Source organism: Misgurnus anguillicaudatus, chromosome 2, assembly GCF_027580225.2.
Source record: "Misgurnus anguillicaudatus chromosome 2, ASM2758022v2, whole genome shotgun sequence".
NCBI classification, from domain to species: Eukaryota; Metazoa; Chordata; class Actinopteri; order Cypriniformes; family Cobitidae; genus Misgurnus; species Misgurnus anguillicaudatus.
The window spans coordinates 843,583-858,665 of NC_073338.2; the positions used below are offsets into that span (position 1 = coordinate 843,583).

The window sequence follows — 15,083 nt, forward strand, 5'->3', positions numbered from 1 at the left end:
TTAGAGTAAATCTAAGGATGGGTACTTTTACTCTTATTCAAGTACATTTGTAATGAAAAAAAAAAAAAAATATATATATATATATATATATATATATATATATATATATATATATATATATATATATATATATATATAATATAATCATTAATAAGGTAATAATATAATCATATAATTATATAAATATGGCTTGTTCGAAAAGTGTCGTGAGACATTGGAGAGACTGCGTTGCGAGAGGTGTCTACGCAACACACCCTTTAGCATGTGTAAATGAAAGTACATGGCAGAGGCTGAGGAAGATGTGTGCAAGCTTTCTGAGCTCCTTTTCCCACACACCTAAACAAATTGAACAGCATAATGTTATGTCTTGCATTTATAAAAGTTAAAAAAAATTACAAATAAAAACAGGATTATATTTTATTTAAATTCTTCCTAAAGAAGGAGTTTAATGCATCAAAAATAAAGATCAAATTGAGCATCAGTGAAAACTCAATGCCTCATTCTTTGGACCTAAGGGGCCGCTACAAGGGGGCTATTTCGAACTATTGATCCTAGCCTTGGCCACCCCATTTATTAAAAATCTAGTTCTGCCACTGGTTGTAAAGTGATATCATTTTCTACATCACAACAATTCTGTGTCCCTGATTGGCCAGCTAATCTGTTGTGAATGTGATTGGCCTTAATACCTTTGACGTCAGCCAGAAATGTGACACTCCTTACCATGTTTGAAAGATTTGGTTGCTAACAGGAGTTAACTTACAGGCTGTGAGTTCGAAGCGGGAGGAATTATGATAATGTCGGTCTTGTCTACATCACAAATCCCAGGAAGTAAACTGTTGCCTACAATCCGTGTGTTTGTTGTAGTCCAAAAAATAGATTAACGTTGGAGACGATAACTCACGTCATCGTTTACTTTGGGGTTTGTACCATTTGCATATCGCTAATATGTACTAATACACACTTACACACCAAAGGAAATATAAAAACATGAATCAGACAATAGGTGCTCTTTAAAGGAACACTTCAGCGATTTGCATTAAGCTTTGTATCGTTAGAACCCCAGTAATTTTTTTGAATGGTCGTGCATCATTCCCTCAGTTTCCCCTGAGACGGGAGAAATAAAGATTTCAGTGTTGCACATACTTCTTTCAATGATGTAAAAATCGTCATTTTGCGTCATTGAAAGAAGGAACTTCTGTATCTTTGTCGAGGGTGTAAGACTACAAACACTAATTTTTTCAAGGTGGGGGCTATGGGTGGGACCCACTCATGCTTAAGACCTATTACAGATCAGTGGGTGGGACTTAGGAAATACACGAACACAGACAAAAAACAATCAGCCGCCATCTTTATGCTAAGCTAAGCTAACAGACGTTGTGGAGCGAGCCAGACTTCATGTTATAATAGTAGGGGAAGGTAATCGATATAATATGTAAAAGGGTGATTTTGCAAGCGTGATGCTCTAATCCACTGTTCATTGCACCTTTATGAGCCACGATACAGCAAAGAGCTGAGGCAGATGGAGGAACAGAAGCCAGAGGCTGCGTAGAGGAGACCGGGGAAGACACGGCAACCCTCGGCCTCTGCTGCGTAGAGAAACTCGGACTGGCTCGAGCTTGGACGGACTAGTAGTGCCTGTATTTTCGCTGTGTGCTTTCTGTATAACATTTCCGCATCAGATCAGGATATGCACGTTTGTTTGGTGAATGGTCCCGGGCAAGAGAGGTACTTTGCGTGTGTTTGGGCGTGTTTATTTCACAGACATGTTTCAGCTTACGAGCACAAGCACTGAGCCAGCGCATCTGTGGAGTATATGAGCTTGGACGGACTAGTAGTGGCTGTACTCTGGCTCTGTGCTTTCTGTATAACATTTCTGCATCAGATCAGGATATGGACGTTTGTTTGGTGAATGGTCCTGGGCAAGAGAGGTACTTTGCACGTGTTTATTTCACAGACGTGTTTCGGCTTACGAGCACAAGCGCTGAGCCTAAGCGGCATTTTCTTCTTTGGGAATATACATGTTTGGCCTTTATTCTTCTTTACTCTCTCTCTCTCTCTGCAATGTCTAATGACCCTACGCATTCTAAAGGACATTTTTAAGTTGCTCGATTTCACGCGAAGCTGCTAGACCCCGGAAGATAATGTGCATTAGTGATGCGCGGTTCGCCGTTTTTCCAACCCGCGGGTCCCGAAATGAAATATTTGGCCCGCCCCAACCCGCCCCGCAACACTGTATCTATTTTTACAACCCGCTCCGCGCCCGCGACCATTAAAATAGACATACTAGGCATTTGTAATGTAAATAAAAATAGGCTTTATTTCAGCCTAAGAGTACTTGGAAACAAACAGCCATTAGATTACATCGCCCTGTAAACTGGCAACAACATACACGAATGAGCCATAGAAACCAGCATGGTCATATTAATATAGAGATAGGATAATGATAAACCAGGGGTGTCCAATACATTGATCGCAAAGGCAATGCCGGTAGATGGCACATAAGTTAACTGTGTATTCTCATGCTGCTCCATGCCTCCACGGGAAAATTGGCATTATGAGTAATTGTGAAACACGTAAGTCTGTTTGAGTTGCTGTGCCTTTCTTCTCATATGTGTTTTTATTAATCTTATGCCTGCCCGCTGCAGCTCAGTCGTGTAAACTTCCGAAATGTACAAGCATGCAGTCGCATCGCATTCTTGCTTTCATGCACGAGCTGAAGCACGCAAGAGCGAGCGAACGAGGGAGAGAGAGAGGCAGCATTGTGCTGATATATGCTTCTGATACTATTGTAATTTTCTTTTTAGTTTGTTTCACTAAATCTCCGCTATTTTAAACAGTACTCGACATGTGCTCCAGGATTTTTTTTAACTCCTCAAGAAAATAGAGTAATGGTGACATCCCTAAATCCAATGTAGAGATATATGCAGTATAGTCCACGCATTTAAAGTGTTTTTAGCATGTAGAACTTGTCGGCTTTATCGTTTTAAAAGTAGATCACCACACAAAAAAGCAGCATTTGTATTATCTATTCACAAATTCCCTACCTTAATTTCTCCTGCAGATCGTCTTTCATCTTTTAATTCTCCGTTTGTTGTGGCTGGCAAGCGGGAGCTACTTGGCGCTTCCGTGACATGACGCCAAAGGTTTCAAGTTACGTTACGCAAGTTACGTTGCCACATAGGCCTACGTAATTTAACCTTATCAAAGAACATAATAAAATGTAAAAATATATTCCCAAATATTTAATATATATGCTACAGGGAATTAGACGCAACATATCAGTTTTTTAATTTTGTTTTTAATGACCCGCCCCAACCCGCCCCGCATTAAAGTTACAATTTCTTTGCCCGCCCCAACCCGACCCGCGGGTTACCCGCGGGGCCCGCGGGTTACGAGACGACCTGCGCATCAGTAATGTGCATGGTGTCAAAAACAATTGACACAGCATGCAAATGAGCGGTAAAAATCCGGTCAGCAATTCCATACTCGCATGAAACCTACCTAAGCGTCATTACACACGTACCAGCAGCCACACTGGCACGGAGCAGAGCGAGACCTTCAGCCTATGTGCCTGGGCTTAACCCCCGTCCAATTTAAACCCTGAGTATCATCAAATTACATGAACATGCTTGCGCAGGTTTGATGTTGAGTTTTTTTAAAATGCAAAGTGGATGTTAAATATGGCCAGGGGTTTCTTTCATAGGAATTAAATTGAGGGTCTGCATCAGCTGGCACCTGGCACCAGGGGGCTATTTCGAACTAGCCTTGGCCACACCATTTATTAAAAATCTAGTTCTGCCACTAGTTGTAAAGCGATACCATTTTCTACATCACAACAATTCTCATAGCTTCATTGTGTCTTTTAACTCTTTCCCCGCCATTGACGAGATATCTCGTCAATCAAGAGAAAACGCTTCCCCACCAAAGACGAGTATTTCCGTCTTTCCGCAATACCGCTATTATACACTAGGTGGCGCCCTTCCGCAACTTTTTAAAACCAAAAGTATTGCCCTATGGCAAGCTGCTGCATGTCCGTGTCTGTTTTAAAGATCGCTCTGAATAGTCTCTATGAAAAGTCCATCACAAAAATGGAATTATCTCTGCTTTTTGCTCAAAATGTGGTGTTTTTGCAGAAACCTACCCATATTCAAAAGCTGATTACAAGAGAACTAATGAAGGTAGGATGAAACGTTTTTTTTTGTTTGAAAGCAGAGGGTCTGTTCTTTCATTTGGTATATTGTATGTTTAAATATTTGAAGAAGAACATTTTCTGGAAGGCATTAAACTTTTGTGAAAATCATGAAAAACGCTGGCGCTGGCTGGCAACTTTTTTAAAAAAACGCTGGCGGTGAAAGAGTTAATGAGTTCACTATTATTCTAAAATGTGGGAAAATAATAATTAAGAATAAGTAAGTGACCCTAAACTTTTGAACAGTAGTGAATGCTTGTATATCAAGTATGGTGCTGGATCATGTGAAATCTCAAAAGCAACTTACGGATTTTTGCTTTTAAAAATAAACATGCTGTCTGGTGTGTCAGATTTTGGGGCAGTTGATTGTTCACCCACATTCTCATCATCATCATCTTCATCATAATCATCATCATCATCATCAGGTTTCTCAGAGTCAGCAGCCTCCACATCTTTGAAACTAACTAGAAATTAAACCAAGAAAAAGAAAGTACTTTTTATTAGAAGTTTTATTTTATTACCTTTCTCAAAGTATGTTTGCTATTTTCTGTCATGCTTTCAATTTATTCCTGTATCCACTACTTGTCTACACACCCACCAAAGAAAACAAACTTTAGGTATTGTATTTGTATTGTATTGTATTGTATTGTATTTATTATAAAATACAAAGAATCAACAAAACATATCATCCATTATCAATGATAAATATTCCTATATAAAGTTAAAATGCCAGGGAAAGCAGATGTAATTTTAAACGACTCTTGAAGATGCCTAGGGTAGGGGACAAACTAACCTCAAAGGGAAGCTTATTCCATAGCCTTGGACCAATGACAACCAACACACGCTCTCCCTTAGATTTACAACATACATTGGGCTTACTAATAAAACTTTGTTTGAGGATCTCAGATGTAAATTTGGTTTATATGGCTTAATGAGCTCCACCAAATATTCCGGCGCCAATCCATGTCATGCCTTAAATGCACACATCAAGACCTTAAGTTGGATCCTGTAGTGCACTGGTAACCAGCCTAAAGAAGCCAACAGCGAAGTAACATGGTCGTCTTCTGAGCCTTCATAAGCATTCTAGCGTGACATAGAATGCTTATGAAGGATATCATTATCCATCAGATGTACCTCTCAAGATTTTGCATTTTCGTTTGAACTGTGGACTTTCTAATGAAAGTGATGGAATCGCCAATGCTTTGGTAACTCAAACTTGAAATAAGAAGTCTGCATTCAACCCATCTTAGTGAGTAGTGACATGTTAACATGTTTTTAATGCTCTTGCCCACCATAAGGGGCACTGAGGAGCTGTACCCTCAGGTATAAGTTAAGTGTGGTAGTAGCAGAAGTCAGTTGATTACAGATCAATGGAGTAGAAGTGGAAGTGACATGTCATGGTCTTTCGCTAAATGTGGGAAAGTATGCATGGACCTTGTAGCTATCAATGACATTGCATCAACACAATCAGTAAATAATTAGTATGTAGTATAGATGAATCAGAGATATAATATGGAGATAAGATGAGCTGTGTTGAGCTGGATGTGAAACAAGATTCTGTTAGAATTTTTGGTTCTGATATGTTGTCATGGCTATGTGCTTTAGGTCACTGTCATGTTTAAAGGTAAACCTTCAGCCCAGTCCGAGGTCTTGAGCGCTGTGGAAGAGTTTTCAATCTCCATACTTTGCTCTATTCAGCCTTCTCTTAAACCTGACTAGTCTCTCAGTCCCTGGTGCTGAATAATTAACAGTTGGCATGGTATTGGACAGGTGATGAGCAATGCTTGGTTTCCTCAAGACATAGCTTTTAGAATTAAGGCCAAACAATTCCATCTTTGTTTTTTATCAGACCAAAGATTCTTGTTCCTCAGAGTCTGAGAGTCCCACAGGTGCTTCAATCAGGCCTTTATGTTTTGCACTAAGGAGAAGGAGACATGTGTGCCTTTCCAAATGATCTCCAATCAATTTAATTTACCATATATGAACTCCAATCAAGGTGAAGAAACATCTCAGCAATGATCACGAGAAATGGAAGGAGCCTGAGCCTTGAGTGTGTTTGCAAAGGGTCTAAAAACTTACGTAAATTTAATATTTCCATTTTTTTCTTTTTAATAAATTTACAGACATTTCTAAAATTCTGTTTTCAGTTGCTCGTTATGGGGTACTGAGTGAAAAAAATGAATTGAAATGAAGTATCAGGCTGCAACATAACAAAAATAAAAAAGTTAAATACTTTCTGAATGCACTGTAAATGACATGCAGCTTTCGCTGTCATTTTAGCAAGTGGACACCAACAACTGAGTTCGTATCTATGCTTGCTTTTTCAAAACAGAACCTTGCCACGACAAAAGTTTTTGGGTTTCTGGTAACTGGTGTCATCATAACCTCACTAGACAACTTGGTTCAACAGTCAATGCTTACCAAAACAACCAGAAACATCTTATTTGTGTCAAATGATGTGCTGAACATTACTAGACACATCTTATTCACTGCCTGATTACGCCAGTGTATCAAACAACAGATCATTTCATATTCTGAACAGCTCAGTGTCCCAGGTCTCACATTGAAGCTTTTCTTGACAGTGTCTGCACTTCTGTAATCCACGACTAGCCTATCTTGATAATTGTTATGAATTACTATGACTTACTACTACATAGGGCATATACACTCCAATCACATTTGGATGGTTTTAATTTCACATATCTAATGTTAATGTATGATAAGTATTGAAATATAATAAACAGGAGATTTCAAGTCAAAGAGAGTCAAGGCACGCTCTATACATAGATTAAATTTAAGACCAATAAACAAATGAATAAACAGACAAATATAAAGGAATGAATGAAATACCAGTCATTGGTGTCATTTCCAACAAGGGCTGAGATGATGTATCTCGTTTGATGCTGGTTCCTGTTCTACGTTCATTTTGATTTGAATAGCCAATATTTTTGTCAATGTCTTGGACTTCGGCTGAAATATAGTCAAATTCTGATGAAATGACCTCTTTATGCCTTAGAAATTGTGTTTCCTGTCTCTCTGCTTGCTCCTCCATTCCAGTATTCATACACCGAAGTTCTTGAAGACAAGACACTTGGGAAACCCCTTCCGCATCTCCCACAAACTGACTAAAAAAATCATACAGGTATAATTAAGATAATAAAAAAATGACTGCATATTTTTTAAAGGCAATACTAAAAAAATAACGATAATACAAAATACAAAAAGTAATGACATTCTTACCTTTCGCATTCCTCATGATTCTCAGTTAGCTTGGCAGACAGGATTATTTCTGTTTCCTCGAAGTGCGCCAAGTTTTTGGACTGTGTTTCCTCAATTTTACCCTCATCCTTAGCCGACTGTTTCTCGCTGTAACCAAACTGCTGGTGATTCTCTGTGTTTTTGGGCTCTCGGTGTCTGTGGCGTTTATGTCTTCCCCCCTCCACCACGCCTGCAGCAGCAGCAGTTCGAAACTTTCTGGCTACGCGATGCCTTCCTTCTGCATTGGAATGATGATTATTGACACCTGGCTTATCCTCGAGTCCGGATCCCTTCAGGGTCACTGGCTCGGACTCTGGAGGTTCAGGCAGAGGGATGGTGATGGACATTGGTGGCTCTGGTAGGGGCATCACCACAGACACTGGTGATTCTGGCAAGTTTAAAGGGCTTGTTTCAGTGGACAAGCAATGGTGTTGGTTATGTTCGCTAACTGGAGTGTCCTGCTGGTCCTCTGTGGGACTGCCAAACAGAACCTCACGGCTGGCCATTTGCCGCCGTTTCCGCAGCTGGTTTGCCCGTTGCTCCCAAACAGACATGTTAATTTTTTTGCGTCTCTCGCGGCGGCCAGCAAAAGCATTCACAGGCTGTTCTTCCTTTTGCTGTACAGCAGGTTCCTCCTCTGCCTCTAAAGGGGATGGTCGGCCACGGTGGATAGCACGTTTCCTGTACAAGTACGGCCTCCTCCTCCTCCTGCATGAACAGGACACATGTCGGTCACATGAGCTATATCATTACCAGCATACACAATCATAATTCACGGAGGGTGTGATAAATTCTGGAAAATCAGAATAAAACACAATGGCCATCAGTTCAGGCTAAATAAAGAGCATTCGAGAGAACAAAGGAACTGGATTTGTAATGGACTGACAAGACAAACACAAACAGAGCACACACAAAAGGTCTGGAGGTCAGCATACAACTTGCAGTGTTAATGAGATGGACAATGCATAGACAATGTTAATGGCATACACCACAGATAAAAAGATATATAAACACAGTTTTACTTACAATTATGCATATTCTTTTGTTGTCCTTGAAGTCAAATAAATGATTAATTGAAAATAAACCATTAGTGTATATGTAGATCATGTTAATTAAAAAATCCATTCTGCCAGAATGCACACAACACTGCACTCAAATCTACTTATATATTATAAAAAGCGTTAAAACCTATAGGGTTCTTTTCCTCTGCAACACCATTGATGCCACATTATATATATATACTGTATATGCAAAATGCATAATAGATGTTTTACTTTAAGCTTATATAGTGTGATACAATGTGATACATCTTACAAAGTATTGTTTGTAAGCAGTTGTCAAGTGTTTGCTTTGATGGCTCTTAACATTGCCATTCATTGGTGAGAATCCACTACCCTGTGCTTGTTTCCTCATGCTGTTGTCTTTTACACTAACCTTGGTTAAGTATCAACTAACAGTTCCAAAAATACTTAAAAACTGCTCTGAATTGGTAACTGGATTTGACTTTCCATTTAACACATAAGTTCATACCAGTGTGCCTGGTTCTTGTGGTCTGTGATTTCAGCTCCATCTACCCAGCTATCAAAAAATTCTAAGAAAGTTCCCAACGTTCCCAAAAACATTCGGCCAACATAAAAAGTTTCCAGTTTTCCTGATGTTCTAAGAACGTTTCTGGGTTGTCTGAACGTTAGAGGAATGTTACATTTTACCATTTTCAAACGTTATGACAATGTCCTGTTTTAATGTTCATACAATGTTTAAAACAACACCTGTTTTTATATTGATTTGTTTGCTTGTTATGTAGATGATAGAGAAACATTGCATTTTATTATTTCAAAACTATTATAAAACATTATTTCTGAATGATCTCTAAAATATTGCGGTAAAAAACGTCTCAATAACTGATGTAACCTTCGTGCCCTGAAGTAAGGGAACCAAACATCACGTCGTGACCAAAGAATTGGAAACTCGCTTATAGAGACCAATCTACTTTGAGAAACTACTAAAACGCCAATGAACTTGGCATGCAGGTAATTGCATCTGCTGGCGCCGCCGCGTGGTTATAAGCAGAAGGTACACATTATCAAATTAGCTATTTTTGCTGAAAAAGCCGAGCAATAGTGCCCGTCCGAACTCAGGTAGTGGAACGAGGGTTACATCCGTAACCGAGATGTTCCCTTTCAGTCGGTCACTACGACATGACGTCGTGACCGACGAATTGGGAATCCCTACCAAAGCATCACTGAAGCTGACCCTTCCAGTGCCTGCGGAAACCCTCTGAATCCACTAAGGAGTTGCAAATAAGGTTTAGCACAGAAGGCCGATCACTACTTGTCCCTTAGGCGGGGAAGGGACCTGACGGAGTGGAGTAGGAACGCTACGGAAGCCACCCCCTGGAGGGGTAAATGGGGGTTGCATGATATGAACAACTGATGAGTTGACATAATAGGCAGTAATAAGACATAATGGGGAGACGCAGAGCGGGCTCTGCTGAGGGAAAACGTGGGCTTGTAGGATAATCCACACAGAAAATACTCACAAAGGAACCTTGCATAGGGGACGCAATGTGAAGGCCCGAGCCTAATACATAGGATCACAGGGGATGCAACTAGTGAGAGACTGACAGCCGATGCTCCGCAACATCAGCTGCCAAGGCAGTGGAATGTGTTAGGTGTCGCGCAACCAGCAGCTCTGCAGATGTCCGCATTTTGTACTGATATGCCCTACCCTCGAACGCAAAGTGGAGAAACGGCCTGTGGCAAGGGAAAATGGACACATGAAAGTACGTGTCTTTCAGGTCTATGGCTACAAACCAATCTTGGGTGCGAATATATTGGAAATTACTTTTTCGGCGTTATCATACTGAACGGCATTTTTAGAAGTGCACGGTTCAGTACACGCAAATCCAAGAACGGACGTAACCCACTGCTTTTCTTGGGTACTATGAAGTACGGGCTGTAAAACCCTGTCATCATCTCGGTTGGAGGGACCAGCTCTATCGCATCCTTTGCCAGTAGGACAGCAATCCCCAAACGCAGTACATGTGTGTTGGCATCTTTCATCATGGTGAAACAAATGCCTGAAAATTTGGGGGTGCGCCAAACAAATTTAATCTTATAACCCAGGCGGATCGTGCGTAATAACCAATTGGACTGCCGGGCAAGCTGTTGCCCAGGGACCGAATGAGGGGAATTAATGGCACCACTGATGTACCCGCAGTGGGGTAGCCGAGTGGAGCAAAGGTGGCTGTCGGTGTGGGCGCCATAGCAGCACGAACATCGACGGTGTGTGGAGTACAGTGACCTGAGTCTGCTAAAGGGCATGGTTGTCGGGCTTCTGGAACGAAGTACCCAGACTCCCGGAGGCACCAGCTGGTGACAGAGGATGAGGGGGGTGAAAGAGTCTTCCTCTGGAGACCTGGAGAAAAAGGGGAATGCACTCTTTTTGTGTTTGTGGGTGCCGGCTGAAAAGCCAATGGAAGAGAAACAAAACAAAAAATTCTCCACCCGGCCCTCCTCCGGGGGAGGGAGTGGTGCTGTCACCACCTCCCAAAGAGTGATCCTCTCAATCTCCAGGTCGCCCATCTCAGGGCCGCTTGGACTTTCATTTACCTCCACGAGCGGCGGGCTGAGAGGGACCGCTGCGCTGCCGAGATGTGGTCCGAGGAGTGGGAACGGAGGTGGCCGCTGCAGGACGCCGCCGGGGAGGGGCAGACTGAGGAGCTGGATTGATGAATCCTGCATGATCTGAGTCTGCATTTTGGCAGCAGAGAACTGTTGGGTGAACTGTTGGGTGAAGCTCTCCACCGACTCGCTGAAGAGGCCAGTCTGGGAAACCGGAGCATTCAGGAACTTGTTCTTATCAGCTTCCTTCATGTCGGCCAGAAACAGCCAGAGATGGCGCTCTTGGACTACCATGGTGGAAATTGCACAACTGCCTGGGTGGTAACCTTGGTCGTCCTTAGCGCCAAGTCAGTGGCGCCCCCGGAACTCAGAGAAGGCAGGCCAGTCGTGTCCTCCCTCTTGAAGGTCCCTCAAAGCCTTTGCCTGGTCCTGGGCCATGACCTTAAACTGAACCACTCTTTGCAGGGCTAGTAACTCGCTTGGTTTTATCAAACTACTTTGAAAGTCACAAATGAAGTACCCATTCCGGGCAACAAAGCGTCTTTGCCGTGTCGTTGCGCGATCCCATCGCGTATGAAGGGGCAGCCACCTGCTCCTGATCATGCAGCGTCAAAGCAAGACAAAACAAGCACCATCAACACAGCCGAGCAGCGTCAATTCTCTCATCGTTAACCAACCATTATTAGTACCTACAACGTCCGCGAGCCAGCCAAGAACCATCAACACTTGATCAATCTGATCGGTTCCACCAGCTTATTCATGGGTGTAGAGAGAAAGGAATCAACATCTAGCCTTACAAGAGCATCGACTACCATCGGCTGATGGCATTAACACTTACATCGAAATCTACAACAACAGAGAATGGAGATTTGATTTCTGCTCAGCCTCAAAAACAACCCAAGGCAATCAGGTCCGAGGAATAGGGCTCCTCACGAGCAGCAAAGCCGCTAAATCCCTGACAGCAACAACTAAAGTATCTGAGCAGATAATGACAGCAACATTTGCGGGTAAACCTATAACAACAGTCATCGTAGTCTATGCCGCGACAGAAGAAAAACCAAAGACAGAGAAAGACAACTTCTATAACCAGCTCATCAAATGTGTACAAGACACCACACAATATGCTCATCCTTGCAGGCGACTTCAATGCAAGAATCGGAGAAGACAGTAATAATTCAATTCAAGAGTTATAGCCAAACATGTTCTGCACAAAGCAACAATAACAATGGAAGCAAACTAATTGAGTTCTGTGAAGCAACAAACACAAGGCCAATACAGCCCAGATTCCCTCATCCAAAATCCAGAATCTGGACGTGGCAACCGGATGTAAACAGAAACGCAAAAGACAGGAAAAACAGAGCTCAACTAGATAACATACTCATCAACAGCAAATGGATCAATTCGGTGAAGAATGTGAGAGCGTGTGACACAATCAATCTTGGGTCAGACCACAGAATAGTAAGCACAGAGATCAAAATCAGCCTGGGAGCGCCAAGAGAAAACAAGAACAAGCGCCTCAAGTTCAACTGGAGAAAGCTTAAAAACAACGAGGGGCCACAAGCACAATATACCATCACTATCCAAAATCGCTACAACGCTCTTAGAAGAGAAGACGATCGCGATGATATGCAGCCAAAATACAATAGATTCGTTACAGCTATCGAAGATGCTGTAAAGAGCACGGTCGGTCTAATCAAGAAAAAAGCACCAAAGACATGGGTCTAGAGGGAAACGATTGAACTTCTCAAAGCATGAAACAAATTCAAGAGAAATAAAAGTGTGAACATGAAACAGCTCAGTCAAGATATGCTTGATTCATACGAGCAGGACAGAATCAATTACTTGGAAGAAAAACTACAGCCACTTAAAGAAGCTACAAAAGCAAATAAATTAAGAACAACTTGGGAGATAGTCAAAGAGATTAGCGGCAAGACTAAGTCGACAAACAAACATAAGATGAAACGAGCAGACGGTAAAGACATCATCACTGATGTCCTGCCAATTGAACCAGCTGCTCAGGATCTTGACATCAACACAAGCCCATTCACTATCCTAGAGATAAAGCGAGCAATTGAAGAACTGAGGAGTGGCAAATCAAATATGGAGGAGACTATGTTGCCGATCTCATCTGTAACATTTGCAACAATGTATATGGTCAAGAAAAAGCACCAGAACAGTTCACCACGAACCTGATAGTACCACTGCCCAAAAAAGGAGACCTCACCCTAATGAACAACTACAGGGTGTTAGAGTTAGGTTAGGGTTAGGACAATGAGTGAACTACAAAAAGTTGCCAAAAATCGCAAGGAATTGACAAAATTAGTGACCAACTGTCAACCTTCCCTGTTTGCAGCCGATTGATGATGATGAATTTCCTGGTGAATCTGCAGCCTCTTCACAGGCCAGGAACGCAGCAGCCATGAGACCAGATGACTTCCTACAAGCCTGTGAAGGAAGGGTCGGCCGTTCCTTCCAAGAGGCAGCGGTGGCCGGACACAGCTGCATCACAACCCCCCCCTCCACTTTAGGGAGCCAGAGAGTGAGGTGAGGGCTGATGGCTGAAACGACCACAGACGGTTGGAAAACAGGGCTTTTCAAGAACAAGTCAGCTCATTGTGCACTTCCGGGAAGAAAGGTACTGGAGGTGTGGTTTGACACGCCCAGGCAGCTCCAAAGTACCAGTCGTCAAGGCTGGATGGTTTGGGAGGGTGAAGGTACAGTCCACTCCAGCCCTACTGCCTCCACCGCCCGAGAGAGCATGGCCACCATCTCAGGGTCTAACCCCCCCCGGCACAGCGACCCGTCCCGAAGGAGGAAGGATGTCTGAGTCGACTTCGGAGGCAGAATCCCCCCCTCCCCGAAGCAGCAGCAAATGCAGAAACTATAAGAGAGCCAATGGATTCGGTGGATATCGCAGAACACGAGCCCATCGTCTCCATTTGCACCTCTGCTGGTTGTGGATCAGGGTGCTGAGAGCCGGAGGACAGACCTGACAACTTACTCAGCACAGTGATGCGGAGGTTGTCCTTTGAAGGAACCCAGGGAACCACAACGGTCTCCGCAGATCAAAAAGGGTCATGGACTTGCAGTGAGTACATGAACCCCCACAAATGCTGCCTCAGCGTGCTTAAATTAAAAAGAAACGAAGTGGACACCTGCGAGCATCCCCTGTGGCACTGCTTATTCCACTAACTTCAACAAAAGGTGTACCCTGTAAGAGAAAAGGAAGCTTCTCAGTACCAGATACTGCCAGCAAAAAAACTAATTTGGTAATGTGCACCTGCTGCTTATATACCCTAGCAGCGGGCCGACGCCGGCAAATGCAAATACCTGCATGCCAAGTTCATAGTTTAGTAGCAGTGCCGTTTTAGTAGTTTCTCGAAGTAGATTGGTTTCTCTAAGCGAGTTCCCAATTGGTCAGTCACGACGTGACGTTGTAGAGACCGACTGAAAGGGAACATAATTCACTTATTAGGTTTAGATGTTGATGCGTCGTTGATGGTGTTCATTGTTTGTTTTAGTTGGACTCTTGACCCTTGATGTTTGATTGCTAGTTTATCCCTGGATTACTTTGTGTGAATGAAGAACATTTGTTATAATAATGTAAAGTTAGTGCAATTCTTTATTTGTTGGTAAATAATAATAAAGATCATCATAATTAATTGATTTAATTTTCAAGTTTATTTTCTGTTAATAATATATATGAGTTTGTCATTAAAGGGCACATGGCTCAGTCGTTTTTTATTGTTTTGAGGCTGACTTGAGAAATGCTCGGTTTTGATGGGCGGGCCGCATTGACGACTTGGAAGTAAACGCCCACTGCTATGATTGGATAACAGTTTTTCATAGTCAAACTAGCTTTCAATAATCCCTTGATCTCATGTTCAATCATGATTTTACTGTTAAGTGAGTGTCTTGCGAGTATTGTGTTAACGTGAGCGTCAATAAACCGTTATCATAAACCCTTTGTTCCGTGTACAACACACACACACACACACACGTGTGTATTTTAT

General features: G+C 42.3%; 1 protein-coding gene across 1 annotated transcript in view; it reads right to left on the minus strand.

Moving 5' to 3' along the window:
• The window catches only part of cacna1eb (calcium channel, voltage-dependent, R type, alpha 1E subunit b), a 372,975-nt gene that overhangs the window by 85,867 nt on the left and 272,025 nt on the right, over window positions 1–15,083 (minus strand). The window contains exons 20-22 of the mRNA XM_073871730.1: window positions 7,430–8,155; window positions 7,040–7,314; window positions 4,497–4,653 (exon numbers count right to left, since the gene is read on the minus strand). Coding sequence (XP_073727831.1) covers window positions 4,497–4,653; window positions 7,040–7,314; window positions 7,430–8,155 — 1,158 coding nt within the window. The remainder of the gene's footprint in view (window positions 1–4,496; window positions 4,654–7,039; window positions 7,315–7,429; window positions 8,156–15,083) is intronic.